The following is a 27,698-nucleotide window of genomic DNA, read 5'->3' as shown; positions in this document are numbered from 1 at the left end:
ATTATTACTGCCAAATCTTTCACTGTATTTGGAGTGAGCTAATCTTCCAGCAGCTTCTCAATGTGGGCGTATACAACACACAATTAACGGCGATGTCAAATATCCAGCTTGACGCTTGTTGGAATTAAAACTAATCTTAGAGAAACACTGCAGCGAACAGCTATACTGTTATCATCAAACCTCTTCATTGTGTCCGCAACTCCCATTTATCAACCTTTCCCTCACCAGTGAAGGAAGGGACAGGTTCAGATTAAATATTAATCCAAATATTTGGAAAATTTGTCATTGTCAGCATATTCATTTTTAATCTTTAGTGTGTGCAGTGCAATGTAAGCATCACTGGAGAATACACTCGTAAATTATACAAGTTAATCTTTGAATTCAAAGTTGCGATGCAGGTATTTTCATAACAAAGCCTATATTTAACTCGAATCTACAAGATAACTGCATTTGAATGCACTGATCGGTATCTAAAGGGATAGCAATAGCAAAAAAAGACTTTAATTCCATTAGCAAGAGGAAAACTGTCCACAAACACGACAATTCATTTGGTTGTTAATATTTTATGTGCTTTCAGGAACTGTGTTGTCCCACCATCGTGAAATACTATAATTTCATTCGCGCAACGTCAGAATAAATAATTTTCTATTTACAGAACAATGTGTTCAAGCCCTGGCTAGTAGTCAAGGTCGAACTTGATTACAAGCAATGCTGTGGTATTCAGAGAGCAGTTTCCCCAGAACTCGGGCCATAATAATGAATTACGGATAAACCGGACGTGATACAATTCAAAATCATCGCATCCTAAAGCATTTAGGATGCTGTTAGAACGGAAATAGGAAATAAGCACTTACCAAACCTGGGGAGAACGTAGAGTTGGAAGTCTTTACTGTCCGATATGGTGGCATTTATGCTAGTTATAAAGTTCGTAACGTGGCACGTTAGCATTGTGGTGTATGTGGCATTGATGTGGAGGACGGAGTGGGTGAAGACGGACTCAATGTTGGACATCTGAAAGGAAATCAAAAGGTATAATTAAAGTCTTTAATAGAAGGATTCTATTAATTTGAAAACAAAGATTATCCAGTTAGTATTAAATGACTGGATGCCATTGTACCAGAGGCCAATGCTGGTCTTGAAATTCACGCTTGCTCTTGTTATCATTCAGGGAGTGTGATTGAAGTCTGATTAGCGGAATAATGAATTATTGACCATTTAAAACTATATATTTAGAAATTTATGTACATTTAATCATACAAATACAACATTCATTTTACAAATGATATTCTATCTTTTTTAATTTAGCTACTTGAATACAAATTCTACCCTCCGGTTCTTCTTTACGAACTGGTCAATAACATCGTCATAAAAAGTTGGTTGTAACTTAATTTTCCCAAGCAACACGCACTTGTAAAGGCTGGCTGAAGCTCACTGGCTACAACTACTTTGACTGTGTATGGCCTGTGTTTAAGTCGACGTGAAGGGAGCGGAAATGGCTATCCACTCGCCTAAAATCACAGGGCTGTAGCGGGGACCTGGAAGCTCTCACAACCGAGCAAGCCAAGGTAGCTTTGACTAGACAAGCAAGCATCGACCTTCGATACACACAAAGCTCAATTATTGCCGCGCATGCTTAAGACGTCTTCTGTCTACAAAAATAAAAGCCTACATGGAATGCTTATAAATGCATGCATTTATTAACAAATAAATATTACTTCTTCCTCAAGTAATGAGCTTGCGCAGGAAGCATGGAGAATTCGCCCCTGCATTATGCTATTTAAAATAAAACTTCACATCATGGCTAGATGAAATCATTTAGCTTGTGATAAAAACGAGTCAGATCAATTTCAACTAATTCTTTAACAAGAAAAAGGACAAAACACACGTGTTTTGTTCATAAGGATATTCTCACGGGTTTAAGCACTTGTTCTTAAAGCTGCATGATATCAAGGATTAAGATTTCGTAAAAATCTATCGGAAGGATTCAATTAAAACGAAAAAAAAAAGTCTTTCACGCTTATTAATTAACGTATCCCCTATTCATAAGCAAAAGAACTCAACGTCGAGAAAATAAATAAAAACAGTAAGTTTTTTTCCAACCTCGTCACCTGCCATTCTTCACATTTTCTGCAACCAGATCCCCCCCTCAAAGAAAGGGCATAAAATGGGAACCGAGCGTTTCTCATATTAACGTCTTTTCCCCTAAGTTTCACTCTAGTTGCAGACATATTACCTAAGTGTCGGCAGAAACCAGGAGAAAAGGTACCAGCTGTCGCGCGCGCTTCTATTGATTTCTTCGCCCAGTTTCGAACAATCGTAGCATGTGGTTCATGAATAATTAAATCCCTCCAAAGTTTTTTTTTTTTTTTTTTTCTTCCCTTACCTGCCGTTAGCGTCCCGAAACAAACCTGTCTCGATGACCTTGCTGACGTTTCAAAGGTAAAAACCGTAAGCTGGCTAACGCCATCTAGTGACATAAGTCGAAAACAACAACTTTCGAATGGTTGGGGGAAAAAAGTGTTCCACTTACTTGGTATTAAAACAAAAGTTAAACAGTAATTTTCAAACCATGAAGGCCCAACGGATTAGCGGGTGTACATCCAACACTTGCTTTAGACTTAAATTCTGTATTACCAGTGTGTTCGAAAATAAACACAAGGCATTGGCAAAGCATCATCATCATCATCATCATGCATATCAAAGATTTAGGCCTAGCGTGGCCTGTTCTGGACTTAGAAGTCATCGTTGAATCTTTTAAGAGGACGTCCTGGTTTTCTTTTTCCTAATGGCTTGTACTTTAAGGCTTGTTTCGGTAATCTTCCTATTTTCATTCTTTCAAAGAATACGAAAAGCAAGATTACATTGTCAGAAATAAATTCAGACATAACGGCTAAAGTAGCAACCCAGAGAGTGCTAATGAATAGAGCTGTAAAGGTATACAAGTGCATCTAAGCTCATTAATCTTGAAGTATTCATTAAGGCTTGTTCCAATTAAATATTAAAATAAATAAAGGCCATGTTAGAGATTTAACTAATGCAAGCGAAGAATGATTAACGTATACGACTCAGAACTTTACGGCTTGATTAGCAGAGGACCATTCATTTTACTACGTGAGTCGATTCCAGTGTAGCATCAGTGGCAATTACTACTAAATCTTTGCAAAAGCTAACTAATGTGGAGCGCATAACTTATATTTAAATGTTAGCAGAGATTTTCAGCAACACCACCACCAACATAAATTCGACTAAGATCTTTGCCTGAATGTTTCAGAGGATTTAATCACAATTGTCCTTCTTTAAAAAGATATATATATATATACAGGGTGTCCCAAAATTCACGCAAGAAGTAATTTTGATAGAAAACACAGGTTTTTAATTAAAAATTGTAATTTCTTATTGATTCATCAAGTATACAGTATAGAGTTATGCATGGAATAGCATATCGGGTAAATGGCCTCCACTGCTTTGCTGGCACATGCGCACTCTTTTGTCGAAATTTTCCAGGACCGTTTTGCATAAATGTGGCTGAATTTCGTTGATACAGCGCTCAATTTCCTCCTTCAAGGCGTGGGTGGTCGTGGGCTTGTTGGCATAAACCTTAGACTTCAAAAAAACCCCAAAGAAAAAAGTCCAACGGCGTTAAGTCACATGATCTGGGCGGCCAATTCTGATCACCAAAACGGGAAATTACACAACCAGGAAATGACGCATGCAGTAATTGAATTGTTTCTCGGGCTGTATGGCATGTGGCACCGTCTTGTTGAAACCACATGTCGTCCACATCCGTATCTTGTAATTTAGGCACAAAAAACTGGATTATGATGTCGCGATAGCGAGCACCATTAACTGTTATTGCCTTACCAGCCGCATTTTCGAAGAAGAATGGACCGATGATGCCTCCAGCCCAAAATCCGCACCAAACAGTGACACGTTGTGGATGCATTTGTTTCTCAACAATCACTCGTGGATTTTCTGAACCCCAAATGCGACAATTTTGTCGATTAACGAAGCCATCAAGATGAAAACGAGCCTCATCGCTGAAGATGATTTTGTTCGAAAAATAAGCATCCACTTGTTGTTCCATAATCCATTCAACGAACTCTCTTCGCTGTGTGTGGTCATTTTTAATAACCCTGAACTGTCAGCTGTCACGCTGTCTTTTTTTTTTCTCGTTGGCAACACTTTACCGCACAAATGGCGCTAAATTTAAATCTTGCGTGAATTTTGGGACACCCTGTATATATATATATATACACACACACACACTAGAGGCTTCCCCCCTGACGCCTACCTCCCCCCCCCCCGAGTTCGGACTGGTAGGTCTGTTCTCCTTGAATTCTGATGACTCGAATTTTGAAGACTCGACACTCAGGGTAGCCCTGAGTTTCAAAACGTTTCAAATCACTTGACATAAAACGTGACACAAAAACAGGCCTATCATTTTATATATTAGAGTAGATTTAATACAAGAACTACAATTTATCTTATGGATAAGAAGATGAAATTTAAAAATAACATCAATCATAAAGGAAGCTTGGCAGTCTTTTTGGAGAAACTTAAAGGACATGGGTCTCCCGAATTTGTTAATTTCTTGAAATAAAAAGAAAACCAGAAAGGATTTTCTCCTAATATTTAAGGTAATAAGTGAAGTTACGCCAATCGACAATTTTGCTTGGAATTATGGGCGAAGCAACAAAGACCAAGGGGCAATTACTATGTCGGTCAATCGCCTATTATGGGGAATAAAAAGTGCTCTGTCAAGTGTTAAAATCGAACTAATGTAACCAATCCAAAGTGGCTTAATATACTCAGAGCAAAAAATTTAATAAACGATCCACATCGCGTTAAATGTATTAAAATACACACAGAGCGATACTGCTTACGGAAAACGAATACGTATTGCGTTGATGGACTGCACGCACTATGCTAGAATGCATCGGAGTAGGGAAGAAAATCAATGGGAAAAGAGAGTAAGGTGGGAAAGGAACAGAGAATAAGTGAAGTTAAGAAGCAATGAGACAGAATCAAAGAAACTTCTCGAGTTTTGTGAGGTTCAAAATTTGTGGGTATTTTTAATTTTCTCATCCAGTGAAGCGATGCTGCTCTTCGGGATTGTCTTGCAAGAAAGAAGCGTAAGGAAATCACAGAATGAGGGACCCCTACCTGTGGAGTTAGGCTTTGCCAAGTTCCATCTGTTTATTTCGTCTTGGAAAGGGTAAGTAATTACTTCGTTCCCATCAGCCTCGCAGGGTGCTGTTCCGCCAAGCATCAAATTACCGATGCCTGTCGTAAAGAGAGACTTTTAAGCTTCAAGATACTCGCGGCACACACCTAAGAAACAGGAAAAAAGAAAGAAAAGGAATTTGTTTCTTGTCATTGTCTTTTCGGCCAGTGGTTCCATGACATTAAGTGGGGAGGTAGAAGGACTACGGGGGGGGGGGGGGGCGATTTCTTCTACCCAAAGTGACAGTTCTAAGTGAGGAGACGCAGATCTCATTAAAGGAGACGCGAGGTTTACGTGACTCTTTGCTGTCTCCTTGCGATTGTTCGACGAAGCTTGATAGTTTGTGGTTTTGACATCGCTTCTAAAGAACGACTTCTTGTTCCCAAGTACTCCCACACGTACAAAAAGTTAATAGCGGATGGTACTGTTAGTGACGTGTTTCAGAATAAACTACCGGACTTGAAGGTGACACTCTAATAGAGGCCCTTTTTATTAGGATGCAAATTAAAAAAGATGGTTTCCCGTTAAGCTAAGCGAGCGTGCGTGCAAGTTTGTTTCGCTTCGTTGATTAGATGGCGGGCCCGACTACAGTAGTTAACCTGTACAGTTCTTTCCCGTCTGCTACTTGGACGCTTGATAACCCCCGAGAAGGGTCGGTAAGCCTTTACATTCCATTAAGTGCCGATAAGTCTCACGTGTTACGTTTATAGATACCAAGCTACTTAAAACTAATACTCGCCGAGATGGAAACATGAACTAAAGAAAGCCATGTAAGGAGGGGGGGAAAAAGGAGGTTTCTCCCCACTCTTTTTAGTTAAAAAAAAGAAATTAAAATCTGTGTCTCACCGATTTTGCAACAGTACAAGCAGTACGGCCAATGTTCTAAAAATAACTGAACATGTACTTAGAATATCTAGGCTCAATTGCAGGAATAATAAAAAAAGGAGGAAATTCACTCAAGAATAATGATACTATTTATTCGTGGGCAAGAGGCCTGGAAAATCAACAACAAACATTATCTTCACTTAAGATGTTCTGCATAGAGAGCACTTCGAATGTGCAGACGCGCTCAATAAATAAACTTTTAGAAAATGTCCTTTATCTTTATTTAGTGCTGTTGAAAAATCAACAAAAACAAATGGATATAGAATATATAATAGAATAAATATAGAATATCTAATATCTGCACCAGATAGCCTTCCATGGGTTTTCAGAACAGACTCGATACGCCAAAGCATCGATTCCACGAGTATCCAAAATCATTCTATCCTATGACAGACGACCACGATGAATTCCAGGCTGGGGGAACCATTTGTTAAGTAGTCGCTAGACTGTTATCCTTGGATGACACGTACCAGGAGGACATAACGCATTATTCTGTTGGAAGTGTCCGTCTGTTACACACAATGTCAAGACAAAATGACAAGCGGACACAGTAAAGGTTGTTGTGATCCTAGAGAATATATGACGATGGTATGTTGAAAGATCATCCGAAAACTTGAAAATGTACGTTGCAATCTAGGTGTATCTACTAGTAGGTGTATTTATGACTACTAAAGTTGGTATTTTATTATCCATCAGTCTCGATTGACACCGTTAATATCGTTCAGCGTTTTGTAAATACTGCGCATCATCTAAAGTATGTGGTGACCTGATTGCTACACTATGCGATCAGGTTACCCTACTTGACCTCGTTTGCCGGTTTTGCTCGATGATCCACATAAATGTGCGATAAAAAGGTCATCGATAAATGCCTGGTGTCAAAGTCTGCGTTAAGAAACAGCACCAAATGGAAATTGGAATGCCATGATGTGAAGAACATCTGAGTTAGTTTCATGCTACTTCTATCTTTCATTATGAAAGCTATGCTGTTGTCACACTAAACGATAAAAATCAGTTAGCACCTAATGACAGTGGCGTAGCTAGAGCTGTTGTCGTCCCTCTCAATACACACCAAAAATAGTACAAAAAGTCAAAACGACGTATTTACTTTTTGAAGTAAAACTTTAATTTCAAACTTAAGTTTCTAAGTAAACACTTAAACTCAGAGATATATAAAATCCATTCCACCATCGCTGCTTACAATTTCTTCTATATGAGAATTATAGTACCGACCAGATGGCTTAAAAAAAAAAAAATCCTACCACGAAATGTTGGAAACTTACAGTCTGTTGGGTATACTAAATATACTGTGTATCGGAATAGCAAACGATTTTTTGGCTAACGTGCAGTAGGAGTTTCTGTGACTGACTCTTGATTGCAACATCAACCAAATCATTATTATTCCACTATGGCTTACTACACACAAACGACATCTATGGCATGGCTAGCACAATGATGTTTTTACGAATTCTTCATAAAACAAGATGGAAATACCTCAAAAATTATTTGAAATAAACGTAGCAATTCGATCAGGAATTATATTTTTATAAAATTAATTTTTCCATATGTTGTAACAAATGCTATGCGACCTTGCCATGTGGATTAGCAAGTGTTGGTTAGAATCACCAACGAAATAACTATAAAATACAAAGGTCAGGATCAGTTTTCCGGGTGGCTGAAATTTTTCTATCACTATACGTTTTTACCAGTCGACTATTTTTTTTAACTAATCATGACGTCTTCTTCCTACAGCAAAGTCGTACAATCCTTCGGTACTTTATGGAGTTCATCTGGAGTCTCATAATGGCTTCTACGTCATCAGATGCCGAGAATAAAATACACACAGACTACAAAAGAGGTGCGTTAACGCGCACGTCTCATTTCAAGGATAACAAACTAAGTGCCAGAGCCACTTGCTGTGCCGAAGGGTCTTAAAGAATCATTGCCAAATTAGGAAAATTCCATTTAAATAAACTAAACTATGGTGACACGCTCTCTTTAAGAGTGCAGCAAATATATCCCCCTCTAGGGGTAAATTATCACCCAACAATTGATGAAGTGAATGGCTAGGTGTCGCATGTCGCAATAAATGCCTTACCTCAGAGCTATTAAAGAGGAGGAGTGAATGGGAATTTAATTGATGCAGACATCACAAGATCGTTCAACTGTCAGGTGCAACTGAGTGTTCCAGGTTAACAGAGCGTTCTTTCAGCACTACCTTCATTATCACAGCGTGTCAAGCGTCTCGTCAACGAACACCCATGTATAAAGTACATTTGTCTCCATCAATACATTAAATTTGCATGAACATGTTGTAGCATTGGGAGAATATGTTCTGACATCGATGCTATACGTTTTACTTCTTTCAATCCAGTTTAACGATAATACTAAAGGATCAAGTGAAAGCCGACAACAGTTTTCTATTAATGTCAAACAAAAATCCAGAAATAAATGACATTTTTTCTACTTATCTGATGAATTTCATTTCTTATATTGGATTTTACGTGTCCAACTGCAGCAGGTTTGAATTCCACTTTAGCATGGATACTGGTGAATTTAGTCAACAGATGATTTTGTCTCCTTGATGTAAACTACTACCCAGCTTACTGGTTGCTTGAGAACGTTTCCGCTTGGCCATATCAGGATTTACTCAGTACATTACCACAACCCATCCACGGTCTACATATGCTATAGGTTTACATTTCGTTGGTTGAATTCCATTTACAACGCACTTATTTTTATATACACCCTCTGTTCAAAAAGAAACCGAACTTTTCGAAAATAGAAGAAACTAGTGGCGTCACCTGTTGTATCTTTTTGTTGTCGAAAGCGGCAACCTTCATTAGTGTGATGTCAACTGTTTATGACATTTGTTTCATTAGAAGCTGAGTTTTAGTGCCAAGAGTGACAGTGTGTTTTGACGAACGGTCGGAAAACGAGTTTCAAACAGAGACCTGCGATTGACTTTTGTGTTAAACTAGGTAAAAGTTTTACAGAAACTCACCAAATGCTTCAAAAAGCATACGGTGATGAATGCTTATCCCGTACTCAAATTTACGAGTGGTTCAAGCGATTTCAAAGTGGTTGTGAGACGCTTGAGGACGACAAAAAGCCGGACAGTCCAAAAAACTGGACCGACCGAAGTTAATATCCAAAAAAGTGCGTGATTTCATCCAAGAAAACCGGAAATCGTCCGTGAGATTGATTGAAGATTCCAAAATCAACTGTGCACAACATTTTGACCGAGAGTTTGGGCCTTCGTAAATTGAATTCGCGATTTGTTCCCCACAAGTTGACCGACGACCAAAAAAATGTATCGAACTGAACACTGCAAGGACTTCATTGAAACCGCTCGTAAGGACTCAACCTTCCTTGAATCGATCGTTAGTGGTGACGAAATGTGGTGTTTTGAGCCCCAAACAGAGTGCTGAGTGAAGACCAGAAGAAGAGGGGCATCCGAAAAAACGTCGCTTGGAGAAGTCAAAAGTAAAGGCTGATTTGTTTCTACGATTCCAAGGGCATTATCTACAAAGAATTCGTTCCACCTGCCAAACGGTCCAATGGTGAGTTTTATCTCGAAGTTTTGAAGCGATTTATAGTGAGAATTCGTCGTGTACGGCATGAATATCGTGACGACCGACCGTTCGTCAAAACACACTGTCACTCTTGCCACTATAACTCGGCTTCTAATGAAAGAAATGTCATAAACAGTTGACACAACACTAATGAAGGTTGGCGCTTTCGACAACAAAAAGATACAACAGGTGGCACCACTAGTTCCTTCTAATTTCTAAAAGTTCGGTTTCTTTTTGGACAGAGGGTGTATATTTCACATATTCGTATCTGCTACTGGTCCACACGAAGTTCAATCCATGTTTTTTTTTTTTTTCTATTAATTTTTCAAGATGAAAGACTTCTCAGCGACAGTCCAAACTAATATTCTCGAAAATACTGCAAAGGTACCGAATCCGGACTGGTTAACTGTCTCACTTTTTAAAACCACTATTCATTTATTTTTATTATTAGACCCCACCTCAAGCGCAATGCTTGCAGGCAGTTTCCATACCAACTTTGAGGTTAAAAGATCTCCCTTAATTCTCCATTTTTTTTTTGTCACATGTCCGCTCTGTTGAATTATCCAATTAAGAAACACCTTTCAACTGACGGGTGCTAATTTATCTCATTTGCCTTAATATGATTAAGTGATTGTTCTATGCGAACTTTTATAAAGAATGAACTACAAGCAGGTAGTTTTTCTATTCTAACAAACACAACGTACAGTGCAAGAAAATATATTAACAGACTGCTGAGCCTGCGTTCATTTTATTGTTGCCATTTGTTTCCATTGGTTTTTAAATGCAACAATGCAAGATGAGAAACCTTTAAAACATTGTCACCATCAGCTATGTACAGCTATGATCCGGAGGGGGAAAAAAAAAAATATCGCCCTTGCCAATGCAATGGGATTATGCCAGGCAATTAAGGCTATGAGGCGTGTATAAAATGTCTTTAAATAGTGCCCTAACATACATATAACTAACATATATAACATAGCCAACCTCATACGGAGGTAGCAGGGTTTTTTCCTCCCGAAAACTCGGGTTTTTCATCCCGCATACAGACAAATCGGCACTTCAGAACACACGCAATTTACAGACAAAAAAATACTAGGTGCGGTGGTGGTAGATGGCGTTGATGGAGATGATTCGTAGTAGAGGTTCAATGTAGTGATTGAGACAGTTGTAGGTGTCCTCCCGCGATGAGTCTTCAGACTCCTTGGAGGTATCAGGAATAATAATAATATATTCTGGGAGAGCCTGTATAGCTCAGTAGAATTGGTTTGCAGTCTACGGCGCTTGACCGCACGAAGAAAGGATTTGGTGGTTCAAATGTAGTCGCCGACTAGAAGAAATTTTCCTAAGCCTTTTATCGGCCAGTTCCCGAGTTAGTCTATCTCTGGCACGGGTAGCGGGTTTTTCGTCCCGTAAACTCAAGAAAATCGACCGTCGAACCCACACTATTATTTTCAGACATTAAAAATATTGTATTAGGGTTAGAGACCACGAAATGGCGGCACTAGCTTGCTGCCTTCACTGCGTACCGATGAATCAGTGATAGCCCTGGGCCAGCTATCGCTCTGATTGGCTACCAGTGGAGATTGAACTACCCACTCAGTCTCCAAAAGTTAGATAGGGTAAACGGCTCTGCCTACTCCCTATATATACGGAACAACACAGGCGTTAGCTGATATATTCTGGGAAAGAAAAACTACATCGTTTTGGATCCTCCATCACTGTATAATACTGGGTAACTTCTTGAACTACTAGAATCGAGCCTGTCTTTTTTCCAACCAAAACAGACGGCATTAAAGAGACGTATGAGAGGGTTTCGAAAAAAAAAATACAAATAAAAAATCTTCAGAAAAGGTTCAGTTGACATACCAATGGATTTTATACTGTCAATGGAAAAATTCCATGATGTCGCTACAGTATTGAAAATATCCTTTCTCTGACTTCTTGTATAATATTAATCGCTTTGTTTGGTTGGTTTACAAACACCGAGCAGGTATTGAATCTTACTGACCCATAATGCACGATGTTTCTTCGCATCTCATTGGCCCATTCAACTGTTCTCTGAGCCGATTAGTGAAGCAGGTGGTGTTGGCATCTCTCGGTTTCGTTTCTTATGTTGCAATGTCTCACATGCTTTTAGCAGTGTGGAAAAGACAGCCCTATTGCTAAGGGGATTGTCCGCTAGGGATTCTGCGTACACACGCTACAATCGCACGTAACAGCCTGAGAAAATAATAGGGTAAGACAAAGGCATGCAAGAGGTCACAGGAAGCAAGCATTAGCGACATTATCGATAATTCCAATGATACTAAAAATATTTTAAAATAAATATTCAACTGTTAATGAAACATTTTATGTTTCGTTTTGGTGTCTACGCCTATCTAACCTTTATTCACCCACAGAACTAAATGTTCTAAGTTTCCAACCTTTCCCGAGTGATAAAGTGCGAAGGAAACCTCCAAAAACTTTTAAGATAATGAAAAAACACTTCACTGATATTTGTGAAGTTGCTCCCCATAAATGGAAGTTTGTAATAATGTAAGAGAATTAAGGTGTCTTCCAATAATGAATTAACTTCAAACTCGCTGCATTGAGATATAATGTCATTGAAATAGATAAAACAGAACACCTGGAACAAGTCACAGACAACAGACGGTAATTTATAGACCTTAACTGCAGAAACGTGATTAAAGAGACAAAAGCTTATTTAGGCTTCAAACATATTATCAATGAAAGGATTATAACAAGGTATTCTGAATAAGATTAATTGCGATGCTAATTCAATGGGAGACAGATTTACTAGGATTATATCGACTTGTTAGCTTAGAATGGTATTGAACAATATATAAATATTGTAACAAGGAAACTAAATGCCTGGGTATCGTGATTCGATGGATTATACACCTGTTAGGACATGCAGCACAAACAAAATTTTTTTATAACACACTATCATCACTCTTGGCACTATAACTCGGCTTCTAATAAAACAAATGTCAACAACAGTTGACACAACACTAATGAAGGCTGTCTCTTTCGACAACAAAAAGATACAACAGGTGGCGCCACTAGTTTCTTCTATTTTCGAAAAGTTCGGTTTCTTTTTGGACAGAGGGTGTACAACGTGTAGAAGAAAACTGTTGTGGAGAAAATTATTGCAATAGAGACTGTTTTATCACCTGATGGAACACCATGATCAATAGGCATAGGCAATTTCGTTTTTTTTTTTTTTGGGGGGGGGGGGGCTTTACGCGCACACTTGATAATTCTGTTTTGAATGTGCGTGTCATGTGATATTGTTGAGCGCGTTGTCATGTGATACTTGCACAGAAAAAAATTCCCAAAGCATTTAACCTTATTTATTTATATTCGTATGGCTAGAATAAGCTAATATACGTATTCCCAGGAACATCGGTAGATCTTGTTGACCTAAATTCAGCTCGATTTAGCAACCAAGTGTTCAATCATTGCGCTATCTTTAAGTAATATACCGGATCTACTTTCATTGGCTCCTTATCGAATCCTCTTTTGTCTACTTGGAGATACATTCCATCCCAATCGATTTATGCCATCAAAGCCCGTATAAGAGCACTATTTAATCCGATCAAGGAGATTGCTATTCCGTTAAGGTCATACGTGAACTAAAAATATCTCCATAGTTAAGAGTGATCACATCAAGAATTGATAACGGTTGAAAAAAAATCTTATACATTAAACAGGTCAACAGCTAAACTGTATTGATATAAAACAATGGACGCCAGAGGATAATATGACCTAATCCTTTCAGATTTACAAGTACTAACAAGCGGAAATTTAGCCCATATAACTCGTCCGTAAAGCATGTATGTTCTGGAGGGAAAAGGAGAGACAGTTGAACATTCAACGTAGGATCCGTATCTTAAAATCTGTAACTCTTAAAATAAAATAAACAAGGCAATGCTTACCACTTTCCCATCCTGCCACCAAGTCATCAAAGGTGGTGGTTCTCCTTCGGAGGAGCATTCTAGCCGGACATCAGATCCCCAACTGACGTTGTAAACACTTCTTCCACCTTTTACCTTGGCAGGAACTAGAAATTTCAAAAGAAATTAAATCAGAAGATGGCAAAACAGTTTCCTTTTGGTTTAGAGGTAACAAATTACACATTCATCTAGGAAAAGTATATCTAAACAGCAGTTCGCACCTGCCAGGTATTATTTTAACCTGTGGCTAATATTTATGATTCATTAAATACAAACATTTATTAACACAGAACCACTAACAATTGAAAAGCCATCTTTCACAAAACAGTCATTCTAAAAGAGGACCCACGAATTTGTATACAGAAATGATTTGCGTGAACTTCTACACCAACATATCCAGGAGCAGACTGTAATACAGATCATATATTGGTATCAACTAAGATGAAAATTAAGTTAAAAAAAGTAATTGCAAAGAAACAAAATAAATCATGGAATATAGAGTAACTGAAAATACCAAATACGTCAAATAAATTCACAAAGAAAGATTCTGAAGTATAATTACTGCTACAGAATTACATTTAGCCAAAAAAAGAAGTGGAAAGAGAGAAAAGTAAACTATGAAGACAAAGAGGAGAAAATCAAATGAATGAGTATAGTGGGCAGAGGTTATACATCATGAGAGAAGAATTGAATCTAGCAATTCAAAAGATGAAAGAAGGAATATCCCCTGGAATAGATGGTATACAGATAGAACTTATAAAGGAATATAGGCGAAAAAGGTATGGAAGATTTATGACAAATTATTAACGGAATTTATGAGGGACAAGAATCACCAGAGGAGTTTAGAAGATCAAGTTTCATCCTCATTCCAAAAAAGACGGGAGTTTTAAACTGTAATAATTTTAGAAAACGATAAGTCTTATAACTCGCACAGCAAAAATTCTGGTGCAAATAATTTTAGAGAGAATTAGGAATAAAATAGAAAAAGAAATGAATGAGGAATAGTTCGGATTCCGAACCAACAGAGGAAATAGAGAGGCTGTAAATTGTTTAAGAATTATTGGGGAGAAAGCACTAAACCATGGTGGAAAGATGTTTTTGGGATTTCTAGACTTTGAAAAGGCATTTGATGCAGTGAAACATAAAAAGCCTTTTTGATATTCTAGAAAATATTGACATTGATTCGTATGATTTGGAAATCTTAAAGAGAATATATTGGTCATAAACAGCGTCAGCATGTGTAAATTGAGAGGAAACAGGAGAATTCCCGGTGGAGAGAGGAGTTAGACAAGGATGTAAGTTATCACCATTATTATTTAACCTTTATAGTGAACAGATGCTTAGAGCACTTGAGGATGTAGAAAAAGGAATAAAAATAAATGGAAGAATCATCAATGCGGATGATGCAGTGATGATGGCAGGAAGCGAAAATGGATTACAACAAATTGTTCAAAGAATTGAAAACCCCTGTAAAGAGTGCGGACTAGGGATTAACAGAAAGAAGACCAAGATAATGATAATGGGCAGAAAAACAGGAGATAATGCAAAGATAAGATGTGGAGGAAAGATTTTAGAAGAAGTGGAAAGATTCAATATTTAGGTAGCTGGATTTCAGAGAAAGGAACTTCAGAGTTGGACATTAGAAACAGAATAGGCAAAGCTAAATCGGCATTTATGGAAATGAAGAGAATTTTAATAAACAAGAACACTAAAATAGGTGTTAGAATTGGAATAATTAAAGCAACAGTCTGGAGTATTGCAAGTTATGGAAGTGAGTCATGGACACTCAGAAAGAGAGATATGGAAAGAATTAATGCATTGGAAATGTCGTGTTATAGAAAGATGGAAAAGATTAGCTATACAGAGATAATATCGAATCACGAAGTTTTAAGAGGAGTTGGGATGGAAAGAACACTGCTCAAGAATATTATGCAAAGAAAGACCAGATTTGCAGGACATCTTCTGAGAAGTTCATCGGGACACCTGACAAGAACTATATTACAAGGGAAAGTTGAGGGGAAGAGAAGACGTGGAGGACCAACTGGAGAGTCGTTCAATGACATCGTGGAATGGACTGGTTTAAGAATGAGGAGGCGACAGATAGAGAGAAGAGAAGAGTTGCTCATCTGCTGCAACCCTTTTTTTAGAGGATGCTTGTACAGTGCATAACGTAGGTATTCTGCACAATGAAGTTTCAGTATCAAGACGAAACAATCTACAGATTATGATGAAATTTGGAACGGGAGAAATCAAAAAATTTTTGGAACGGAAATTTTATAAAATGTCTTGAGTACTGAGACCCACATTTTGTTCCCTTCTTATAGACGAATCTAAAGAATTTAATGGATTCTGGTGAAGCACGAGACAATGAATGAACTTCCCAATTTAAGCAAACACACTTTAATATTTAAATTCATTAATTCATGTATTTCAACGCATCGTCGTGATACTGAAAGGAAGGGGTCGCTTGATTAAACTTGAACCGAAATGTTTCACTCAGCGAAACATTTAATACAACATAAAACTAATTCATTGTATTGTACATAATTATTCTTTGGAAGATGTATAAAAATGCTTTTCACTTGATCTAAAAAGAACTGTTTTACGCTATAAACAGTGCCATCATCATATCTTAAGTCTAGAAATCGAGTAAGCAAAAGATCAGAATTAAAATAAATGCTGGCATTAAGAAAAAATAAATAAATAAAAAACGGAGCAACATAATTACTTACCCAAGCATAACAAAAATGATATTTAGAGTTCTTTAATTCAAATATAGTTTAAGCTTTTTTTAGAGCCATCGACGTTAAGATTTAAATTAATTTTTGGGATAACCATGAACATAAAAAAAGCTTTTTTTTTTCACCCAAAGGCCCTTAAAGATCCTCGCACTTTCCTCTCCTCCGTTCAGCGATGCCTCCCCCCCCCCAACACCACCTTTACCCACGTATAAAAAAAGAATTGTTTGCAATTCTCTTCTCCTATAACTACGCACACTTTAATTGGTTCAACAAATATCTTCTACAACCAATGAACAATCTTTGCCTCCAGAGAAATTCGGGGGATCCTAACTAGAACGAAAGTCTGCGAGGCATTAGCTACTCTTCTCGTAAGGCTAATCGATTGGTATCAAAGGTAATTGAATCCTGCTTCGTCTACAATAAGACTGTCAACAAGAGACCATATGAGCAAACACTGAGTCAAGACTACACAGACTGTGTTGATTTTCCTACCCATTTGTCGTATCCAATCAAACAATGCAACACGTGTCCAATAATATCTTAATGGTCGGATTCTTTTCAGCAAGGTGGCCGTAAAGCATTTAAAATTTTCTTTGGTCATTTATAAATCCCAAGCAGCCAGTTATCTGATGACCATTTCGATAAAAGGAGATTAACGGGTAGTGTAGAACACGTGTTCAATCCATTGCATGATGAAAGTGCGTGTTCAATATCCTATGTAAGACAATACAAACAACTGTTCCTTTCGACGTTCTTTTTTTTCTCCCCTTGTCTTTCAGTAGCACGCGAAACTCTAGCTGATTCATATATCAGAGGATTAAATACTGGAGACAAACTGGTATCGTTAAAGATTAGTGATTTTTTTTTTACCATGCTACTAATTACAAAGAGCTTCTACACAATAATTTAAACAATGATAATTTTTGTGGAAAACACTAACTCAAATACGTGACGTCACTGTGTCCTTATACTCAGAAGTCCTTGTGCGTCAAAAAAAGGATTTCTTTCAATTTTCAAAATTATGGGTTTCTATTATGATACGACGCTTTATTATCTTAAATTAGAGTTACACATACAGTAAGGCAGTTCTGTAAGGAGTGAATTTATGCTTATGTAAACTACGTGTGTTCTCAGGCCGAGTTCACTGTTTTGTGGTAGAATAAAAACAAATTTCTGAGAGGAAGCTCTGCCAATCAAGACTCGTCTTCAGCTAAAAATTTTTTAGAAAGTTGCCGCCCCCCCCCCCCCCCCCCGATGAAATTCTAATTAGGTCTTATTGCTTCTGTTTGTGCTATGAAGGCCTGGAATTCCAGTTCATATTACAACTGGGTAGTAGAAACAAACACCTTTTACAAGAACTTGATAACTGAGTTTAAAAATATTTCTGAAGGCTGTCATAAGTAGATAAAACACCCAATAATACACTTTATCCACGACTCGAAAATAGACTCTTTTCTGGTAATTGCAACTCTAACTAATCCCAGGAGTACCATCTCTCCATCTTTATATGGTCAGCTCGCTAAGTTAGCCAGAGCAATCGACACAAGCCTCAACCGCTTGGTAATAACCTCTTATCAACTAGGAGATCGGGCTGTCGGATTTGAAAGGAGATGGGGAGGAAAAGCAGGAGGAGAATGAAACGTTACTAGAACAAGACAGTAATTTTGATGACGTCATTGATAACGGGCGTGACAATTCTGGAAACCGTGAGAACAAGGTACACCTGCCAAGATAATTACCAAGCTTGGAAGAAAGTGGGGATTTCTTACAAAAAAAAAAGTATCCAATCTTGTGGCGTGTCCATAATTAACTGTAACTCTTCTTAGTGTGAGGGGAAGCTCTGTTAGGAAACAACAGAAAAATAGTAGGAAAAAAATTGAGAGAGAGCGAGAGCACCTAATACATTTTTAAGTTATGAACCGTTTTTTTTTTCTCCCACTTTCTATCATTATTGAACTCAATACACATCACGGAACTGCACGCATTCGTTCTTGTCTTCAAAGATGAGCATTTTCGATCTTCATCCCTTCATCGTCTACATCCGGGTATTCCCTTCCAAATTAAAAACGTAGCATAAAGCTTCCTCCATTATTTACATATTAAATTTTTCTACGTTCATGTTACTCCCACTTCACCGTTTTCTTCTTTCTGTCTATTTAAGTGCACAAGCGAATGGGAAAGAATGACAAAGTGGGGAAAGACAGCGAGCGAGAAGGGGGGAAAGAGGTGGGATACTGGGAAGTTGAGGAACAATTTGCATCTGCGCAAAGTCATTTGAATTTTAAATGTCATTCTGAATGCTTCGAAGGTCGCCACTAAGACGACCACGGTCTCTGTCCCAGCGATCTTCGCACAATCAACGCTACTCAGAACGCCAGCAATAATTACGGTGACCTCTGGAGGTAGTAACGATGCGAAAATTGTTTGGATATAATTTGCTAACTCTCGTCGCCAAAATCTATATGAGAGGAGGGACAGCTCAGATTACTGTGAGTCAATAATGAGAGACGGGGAGGTGGGTGCTGGGGGAATACACGAAGAATCATCCCAGAATGAAAGGCCTTATTCCATCATGTTTGCTTAAGCTAACCCTTTTCCCATCCGTAAATAATCCCTCTCATCCGTTTCGTTCACTTATTATTAATAAGCCAAACGAAGTAGATTTCTCTAAACCACTAATGTTATGAGGAGAGAAAAATTCCAGGATAACCTCGTTAACAGTACAAATAAACCGATTATGGAAACAAACCACAAAAATATACTCAGAACAACATTAAACACGAACGAAATTTAAACAATCCAACCATATCTTGCATTTTAGTTTCTTCGCAGCCAACAAGAACACTACAGGAATTGTGTATTAACTATCTGAATACGCATTCGTGTTGTCATGTACTTTTATCAGTTATTCGAAGGAGCGCGCACAATTCTTTCCAGTCAGCGAGCACTAGTAGCAAATAAATTACACGTCTTATCGAAGATAAGATTATGAGTCGACGAAGACACAACACTACTGCACGGGGTGAAGCGGATGGAATTTCCCTTGCTATTGTACTATCACAACAGTCCATACAATTTCGACACTAGAGGTATTGAGAGGCAAATCGCAAACCGATCGATACTTTGAAACCAGCGTGTTTACAAAAGAATGTCGCATTCACTCTCTATATATAACTCCCTTCAATGGACGCAACCCCTTAGGGATTGCAGCACCATGATAACAATGCACAGGAAGGAGAGGCAGAAAAGGGGTGCTATCTTATTTGAATCATCCAAGAACCGGGGGGGAAACTTGCATCGTCTGTAGTGTTCTATAAGTACCCTAGCAGGGAGTGTTCTGTTTTTATGCCTGTATTTAATAGCGTGAGCTGCCATTTTGGACACCACTGTGCTGGTGGAAGTAAGAAAATTGTCATATTTTCTTTAAAGTAAATTTTAAAGAAGCAAAAATACAACATTAACAGAAACTTATTACAGACTCGTGTTTCTTCCTTTTCGTCTTTGGCAAATGACAGCATTTTGCATGTCTTTGTTGAAACCATCTTTAGCTTCTTCACAATGTCTTCATTTTGCGAAAGTTAAAAAAGCTGCGATTGAAATTGTTGATCGAATTCAGGGAGTCATAGCTATTTTGTAACAATGGTAAACTATCTCTACCAAGTACTTTTCTGAGCAGATGGTCGTAATAAATGACTACAGATACGTTCGACAATGAGTATGAAACTTTTATGCTCATAATGGAAGCAATCCAAGTCAGCAATATTGACAAAACGTCTTATGCGTTTTCATACTTGTGGTTTGCTTCCATCGATCAACCGTAGCTAGTTATTGTTCCAAAGCCGTTAAAGAAATATCGACAAACACGCAAGGATGGTTGACCTAAGAGTTTAATATGATCATTACGGTAGATTTTTACGTTTTGCAACGTCACTTTCTCTATTGTAATATTCCAATGCAAAAAAATCGTTAGGTCTTGGTTCATTGTCTGTGGTTATCCTGTTCTGCTAACGTCCCTATCTGTTCACGAGCAGTAACTGAACAGATTATTAGTTTACAAAAGAAGCAGACATACACCATGAGTACTTAGAGGTGTCCATTGTCATTCTTTACAGAATCGTGTCTTTGACATTTCTTATACTAATGATGAATTTTTTTTCTTTGTTTTCTTCAAAAATTAATTGAATATATCGGAACTTCAGTAGTCATCAATTCCAAATAGCATTAATGTATTAGTTTAATATTTAGGATGGTTACATAAGAATTAGCTGTACGATTCACATAACTGATACGTGTGAAGCCACTAAAAAGGAATAGATAGTAGCATCGCTTTTGTTTACAGTAGGCATTAATCTAATATAAATCCTCCAGTGGAACTCCTAATGTATTCTAGTGAAAAACAAAGGAATTAATAATTAGTTAAATAAAAATAGCTGCATATCCGAACTCGCTAGAATTTCGATGTTAAAACACAGCAGCGTTTCTGCTGAATAGTTCATATGTTGAACTCAGCGCTAAACTTTATTTTCAACTCAAGCATACCATCGAAAGCCAAGCGAGAATAGAAAATACTCTAGAGGTATTTACAAACAGTACAACAGGTCTACTACCACTAGTTTTTCTTCATAGTAACTGGTTGAAGAACATTAAAGAATAAAAAACGACATCCGAGATAAGCAAAAGCTATTTTATTATCTAACACTAAAATCCCGGTTTTAGTTATTTATTTCTGGCAGTTTCTCGATGTGTATCCCGTAAAGAATTGGCGAACCTACTTAACACCAACTTCAGCCGGAAAAATTCCCCCTCTCTAAAAAACACATGGGAAATGCAGAACATACTGTTTGTATTATTCACGTGTACCAAATGATCAAACGTTTACGCTGGCAGAGTTTAAAAAAAAAAAACACGAGCGGGGCTACTACCAAGCAAACATTCCTTTCCGTAACTTCCTCTGTGTGTAAGCTGTTTTCCTTTAAATCCTCCAGCGTATACACGACATTCTATTTGACACGAGCTTGTAATCCGTGTACAAAAAAAAAAACAAACAAACACACACACGCACTTTTGAAAGCAAACGCGAGTAGGGCACGCGTTTTCTCATTAACAAAACAATCCCACGGAAGTGTAGCAGGTAAGAAAAGCATGCGGGGTGAGCAGTGTTGAAAACATCGGAGGAAGACGAACACAAAAGTGCATTATCGTTACCAAACCACAAGCATTTTGCAATGTCATCAGAAAATGGAGAAACTCTGTCTCGGAAATCTTATACTGTAATGGTCGCAGGGTTTTCTCCTCTGCTGTGTCTTAGTTCAATGAATATTTTATAAGACTGGGATAGGTCGGACGAATCCGACTCGTTTCTACGAAGGAGCATGGGGACGTATTACGGAAGCCACGTTACTTAAAGGTGAAACGAGTATCGGAGCCAGTGATTGGATAAAACAGTACACTCGGGGGGAGGGGGCGACCATTTAGATCTGTGCGTCCTCCTCAAGAATATAATCGCTAAGCCTATTTTTTCTGTTTATTCAAATTATCCGCATAAGTTCCGGATATTTTAAAGACATGAAAACATCATTCCCCTCCTCTTGTTAAATAAATGTATACGTTCATTTCCACACTGATGCATTTTTTCTTTTTTTTTTGGACGTTTTTTTTCGTAATCTTTTTTTAATGATGACAATATCTAGTTTGCCTTTTGGCAATTCAGGATAATCTTTTTATATCAAAGAATGTATATCCGCGAGTGAAAACTGAAAAACTTTATTTAAACAAGAAACAGCTTATATTTTGATCACCAAGAAAATTGCAAGACAGACAGACACACACCAAAAAAAAAGCAACAATACAAATGATCTTCCTTATTTTAAATCCACACGTAAAAATGCAATCAACTACTATGAAAGCAACTCCAACCCATCGGCTTTAAGTGAAAAAGTAGCGTTGAATGTATAACATAAACAACAGAATATCGAGCAGTTATTAAAATGAAAAAAGAGATATTCATCTGAACAGCCAACACTTTCATCGACGTGTAACACCAGTGTTTTTTGCTTTTCACACAGATATTCGCACGACATTTTTCGTGAGCGTATGCACGACAAAATATACAGATAAAAAAAGACCGACAGTGACTAATCCATTTCCATCTCCTATGTCGAGTGCTGTTTAACATGCATGGAAATAAAGTGCCACCAGAATTCGATTTCATGATAGAGTTGTAGGTAAGCAACGATTTTTCAGAGCAACTTGCATGTCCCTATGGATTTCTTATTAGCTATGGAAAGGTTTTATCTCGTTTTTTTTTTTTTTTTTTTTGTCTGGAGGATGCGGACTATCATTCAGACTTTTGTCTTCTGTTGGTTCAGTTTTGGAGATTCTAGAAGGAAAAAAGTCGATTGTAGTCGCCAACTAGATATTTATTAGGCCTTTTTCTATCGGTTGCCAAGCTAGTTGACCTTTGGTGCAGAAATAGTGTTTTTCCTTCCGGAAACTCAGGGTTTTAACCTCACCTCATGAAAATTGACTAATACTCACACTATTTCGGACAAACAATACAATTAAGGTGCAGGGTCACAAAATGAAAAAACCTTTCGAGTCTTCAAAATTCAAGGAGAACCGACCTACCAGTCCAGAACACGGGGGGCGTCGTCGACGTCAGGGGGTGGATCCCCCTACTTTGGTTATATATTTAGAGTAGTTAAAGAAAAATACATTGACCAATTTTATGCTTTGCATCTTAAGTGTACATATTTGATCTTGACCAATTATAAAATTATACTACTGATGGAGAAAATCTACAATTATACTACTGATGGAGAAAATTATTATGTTTGGATGATGGGGAAAAATTTCGGTACTGAAAACTTAACATTTACTGATGATTACACCAAATATTTCCCATTTCTTCGGCTGGAGAATTCTTAGATATGACTAACATTAGTTTTTTGTATTTCATTCACATTATTAAATGCCGTCCACTAATTTCAATTTTGTTCTAAAAAACAATACAAAATGTCGTCTTCCACATAGTAATTACGATCTGTTAACAGTGATTCAAGTTACCTGTCAAGTGAATTTTTTTTTTCTTTTTCGGATACATTTTAGTTTTCTCAGAAGCTTCGAAACGACCTCTTCTATAAAAGTTCTGGAGATAAATTTACTGTTCTTTGAATTTTCTTCAAACGAAACTATTTCTTAATTGTGCTATGGCAAAAAAATGAAGTGCTAGCTCACTGTTTTAACAAAAGAAGACTGTTGGATGGTCGTGCCTATTTTTCCAGAAATAGACAGAAGAAGAAAATTAGATAGATGTTTTAACAAGAGACTTCTTTCACACCATCTTAATGTTATTGAATTAGCAGCAACTAGCGTTGCTCGGGCTCTATAAACTTCCAAGATTCATCATCATTTATCATATGGTAAAGATCTGGGTTGGATTCCCGTCTGTGACGTTGGGAACCTTTATCTGAGTTCTTCCAACGAAAGGTGAGTTAGTCGGTCATACTGAGGCAGGAATGTTTCGTCCCCCAGAACAGACAAACCGTCCCCATGAACACACACGGATTACAGTCATAAATATTGCCCTTAGGGGATGCAACAGAAGAGTGACGAACCGGCTGCATTAAATTCGTCAGGAACCCCTCATTAGGGGGACTTTACCCATCCTAAAGGTGTGGATGAGATGAATAAATCAATCAAGCAAGGTGAAACATAACTTCATGATACGCACATAATTTTATCCGCTAGAAGTGTTGAAGAATTCGTTGCAAATACAACCAATGACATTCGAATGCTACTCACGCGTCTTTGGTGAACTTTTTTTTAGGGGGGGTTACGATGATATCAAAAATGGAGAATCACGTTTGGGATGTTTTTGTTTTATCCATAGTATATTAGCGGGTTGGAGAGAATGTTCAACAAAATTAAAATAAGTTCAATAATGTGAGGAGAGCATTACGTTATATTTAGAAAGGGTTAAAAAATTGCTGGTAGATAAAATGTCAAATATCAGACTAAAAATTTCATCATCATCATCATCATCATGAACCATGGGCTCACTGCCCGTTAATGTCCGATGCCTGCTACACTATCTTCTTCCACCTTTCTTTGTCCAGTGCACAGTGTCGCAGTTTTTTGTACACCCATTCCACACCAGTCTTTTTCTATCCATTCTCTGTATGGTCTACCTCTTCTGTTTAAACCATCCAAAATACCAAACATAAATGTCTTTATCTTCCGGTCCTCACTCATTCTACAGATGTGTCCAAATAATTGCAGCTTCCGTTTTATAATCTTCTGCATTAGATTCTGTTTTGGTTGTATCTTCTGATAGAGCTCTTCATTGGTGATTTTCTGTACCATCCTATTCTTAGAATCTTCCTGTAACAAGTTCTTTCAAATGCCAAAATTCTTTTTCTTGATTCCTTATTTATTACCCACCTTTCAGATCCGTACAGTACACCGCTGAAGATGCATGTTTCCAGTACTTTTAGTTTTGTTTGCAGGCTGATTACTTTACTTTTCCAGATGTTATCCATGGCCTTCAGATTTGTTCTTCCCTTTCCAATCCTGATCTTTATTTCTTTTTTACAGTCCAAGTCATATGTCAGTTTATTTCCCAAATATGTGAACTGTTCTACATTTTCTATATCAGTTCCATCCACTTGTATCTTTGGTTTCATGTTCTTCTCACCAAATACCATTGTCTTTGTTTTTTCCAAGTTCATAACAAGTCCAAATCTCTTCCCTTCCTCATTTAACAGTTTCAGTGTTTTTTGTAGTTCTCTTTCGTCTTCTTCAATAATAACAATGTCATCTGCAAATCTCAGATTGTTAATTCTCATTCCGTGTGCAGATATTCCTTTGGCATCTTCTTTCATTTTATCCATTGCTCTTTCTAAATGTGCGATGAAAATGCTTGGTGATATTGGGTCTCCCTGTCCAGTACCTCTGCTTGTTTTAAACCATTTCCCCAAATCATCACCTATTCTAACTGCCGCAACTGCATTCTGGTAAACATCTTTTAATATAGCTATTAGTTTTTTTTTATCAATTCCTATAGGATTCCAGAACTGCTAATGTCACTTTCTGGTCAATACTGTCAATGTTTTCTGAAAATCAACAAAGCAAGTATATATGTTTTTGTTTTTTCTCCTAGCTTTCTCTGCTATTAACCTCATTGTCAAAATCTGTTGAATTGTAGTTCTATCCTTCCTAAATCCTGCTTGTTCGTCTGCAAGGTATGCTTCCAATTGTGTTCTCAATCTTTCTGTCAATATGATCATCATCACTTTACCAAGGTGACTTATCAAGGCAATTGTTCTATAATTTTTATATTCCAGCTTATTTCCTTTCTTGTATAATGTTACTAATATTGATTTCAGCCACTCCTCTGGCATTTTCCCTTCTTTCCATACCATATTACATAAGAAACATTTGCGTGACAAAAACACTAGAGAAATAGTTTCTCATAGAAAAAAAAAAACTGTCGTCATTTGGGAAAGGCTACATTAAATTTGAAATTTATTTATATTTTTATAATTTTCTTTTACAAAAAAATCAACTGCTTCGGATACAATTTTTGTACCCGAACGCAGTATACATTTATTATGAACTTAAAAATAGTACGTTGTAGCCAAAAAGTTGTATGTTAAAGTAGAGTGCTCCACAGAATTACTAATGACAAGAAATTGTTTTAATCTTGTACTCAAACGTAAGCAAAGTTTGCTTCTGACGTATCTTCACGACTTGTATACAGAGGCTGTGGACTTATCAATTGTTTCAATATTCCAAAAATGCCTAGCACACTTCCTTTCAGTGTATATTGCTATGCATTATAGGAAGGGTCATTACCCAGATCAGTTTCGACCATTAATAATATGGTAATATTATTAACAGTCGAAAACATGCATTAAAAAAAAAAATGTCCTCTGACTCTCTCAGAACCGGTCTTAACATATGCAATCGAGTTAAAAATCCGTTAGTCAGCTAAGATTTCCACTGCTTCGGGCGAAATCTTATCTAACAGAATCATTAATTGATTTCTTATCCATGACCAAACGGCATCCAAGTGCTCGCACACACTTGTCAACGAGCATACACACTTACCCCACATCTACGAACTTCTTGTCCATCGCGCTCGAGGGAGTGTGCTCCCCCCGTTAATAACACTAATTACGTTTAAACGTACAAGACTTCTTCTCGCTTGAAATTGCGTTCTTCAATCTCAGACAGCGAATCGAAAAAAAGCAAACTCTAACCAACCGTGTTTCTTTAACACTGCGCGACTCGAGCAAGTAAGTGCGCAAAAGATTAAATAACAGCTATCGATCCCACTACTAGGTGGGTAAGTGAACCTTTAATTTCACTCTGCCGTCTCCAATCTCGTGTGCCGGTGAATAAAACGTGCCGATTTCTTTAGCGGAACATTCTAAGGCTAACATCTGTTTCTCGGACTGGTTACTATAGCTACGCCGATAACAACAATTAAGTTCAGAGCATGTGGTCGGCTGATATGTATGTAAAAGTCTTGGGGTACGCAAAACGCCGATATTTCTCACAGCAGAGGACTTGTTTTCTTAATCGTTGCCATGCCAACGCTAGAAGATAGGTACGGAGGGGTAGTCCGAATAGAGGAAGTTATTAAACTTCCCTCGTAATGCTGGAGTTCATTTTAATTGCTAGACCGATTTTTTTTTTTATTTTTGAATAGTTTAATAAATTCAACGTGGAGCTTATCTTACTCATTAACTCATCCATTACGTTTAGTTATGTCCAACTTTTCAATCATGGATACCCCCCCCCCCCTTCAAATACAAACATCATTATTACGTAGTGTAGTGTAGTGCAGTGATACAAACGTAATTCATGATTTATGTCAAATGTTTTACTTATCTGTACAATTCTAATAAGATAAACAACATAAGCTGATTTCAAGATGGTAAAGATAATGAACGTTTTTTTTTTCCTTTCCATCCCGTGTATGAAAACAGTGTTATCAAAAACTCATCGCCATCACATTAACCTTTTCTACACAACTGACAACAGCAGTGATAGCGCCCTCTATATCTAATGTCTATCAACTCCGCCAATCATGACAAAGTGTCCAATTTTTAAAAATGAATATTCGCTGCATGAATCTTAGGCCCATCTTTACAATAAAGACGACGACAATAATGAAGCTGTTGCTGATGATGGTTCCCTAATCAAATACAAAGGACTATTACTTAGTTTATATGCAACTTTTGAAATACTGTATACATACACACTGTAAGTACAGTGTATACGTGTTTGGATAAAATATCAAAATTATGGTCAA

The 27,698-nt window shown here is 37.5% G+C and overlaps 1 protein-coding gene across 1 annotated transcript in view; it reads right to left on the bottom strand.

Annotated features, from left to right (window-relative positions):
• LOC150092273 (tyrosine-protein kinase transmembrane receptor Ror2-like) overlaps positions 1 to 27,698 on the bottom strand; it is a 216,476-nt gene that overhangs the window by 11,914 nt on the left and 176,864 nt on the right. Inside the window, exons 3-4 of the mRNA XM_090414928.1 lie at positions 13,620 to 13,744; positions 855 to 1,011 (exon numbers count right to left, since the gene is read on the bottom strand). Coding sequence (XP_090271054.1) covers positions 855 to 1,011; positions 13,620 to 13,744 — 282 coding nt within the window. The remainder of the gene's footprint in view (positions 1 to 854; positions 1,012 to 13,619; positions 13,745 to 27,698) is intronic.

The sequence above is a fragment of the Typopeltis vanoorti genome, chromosome 26, assembly GCF_054136105.1.
Source record: "Typopeltis vanoorti isolate ZY-2024b chromosome 26, IOZ_Tvanoo_1.0, whole genome shotgun sequence".
NCBI classification, from domain to species: Eukaryota; Metazoa; Arthropoda; class Arachnida; order Uropygi; family Thelyphonidae; genus Typopeltis; species Typopeltis vanoorti.
Note: the sequence above shows the minus strand (reverse complement) of the source record. Positions and strands in the feature narration are given on the sequence as shown.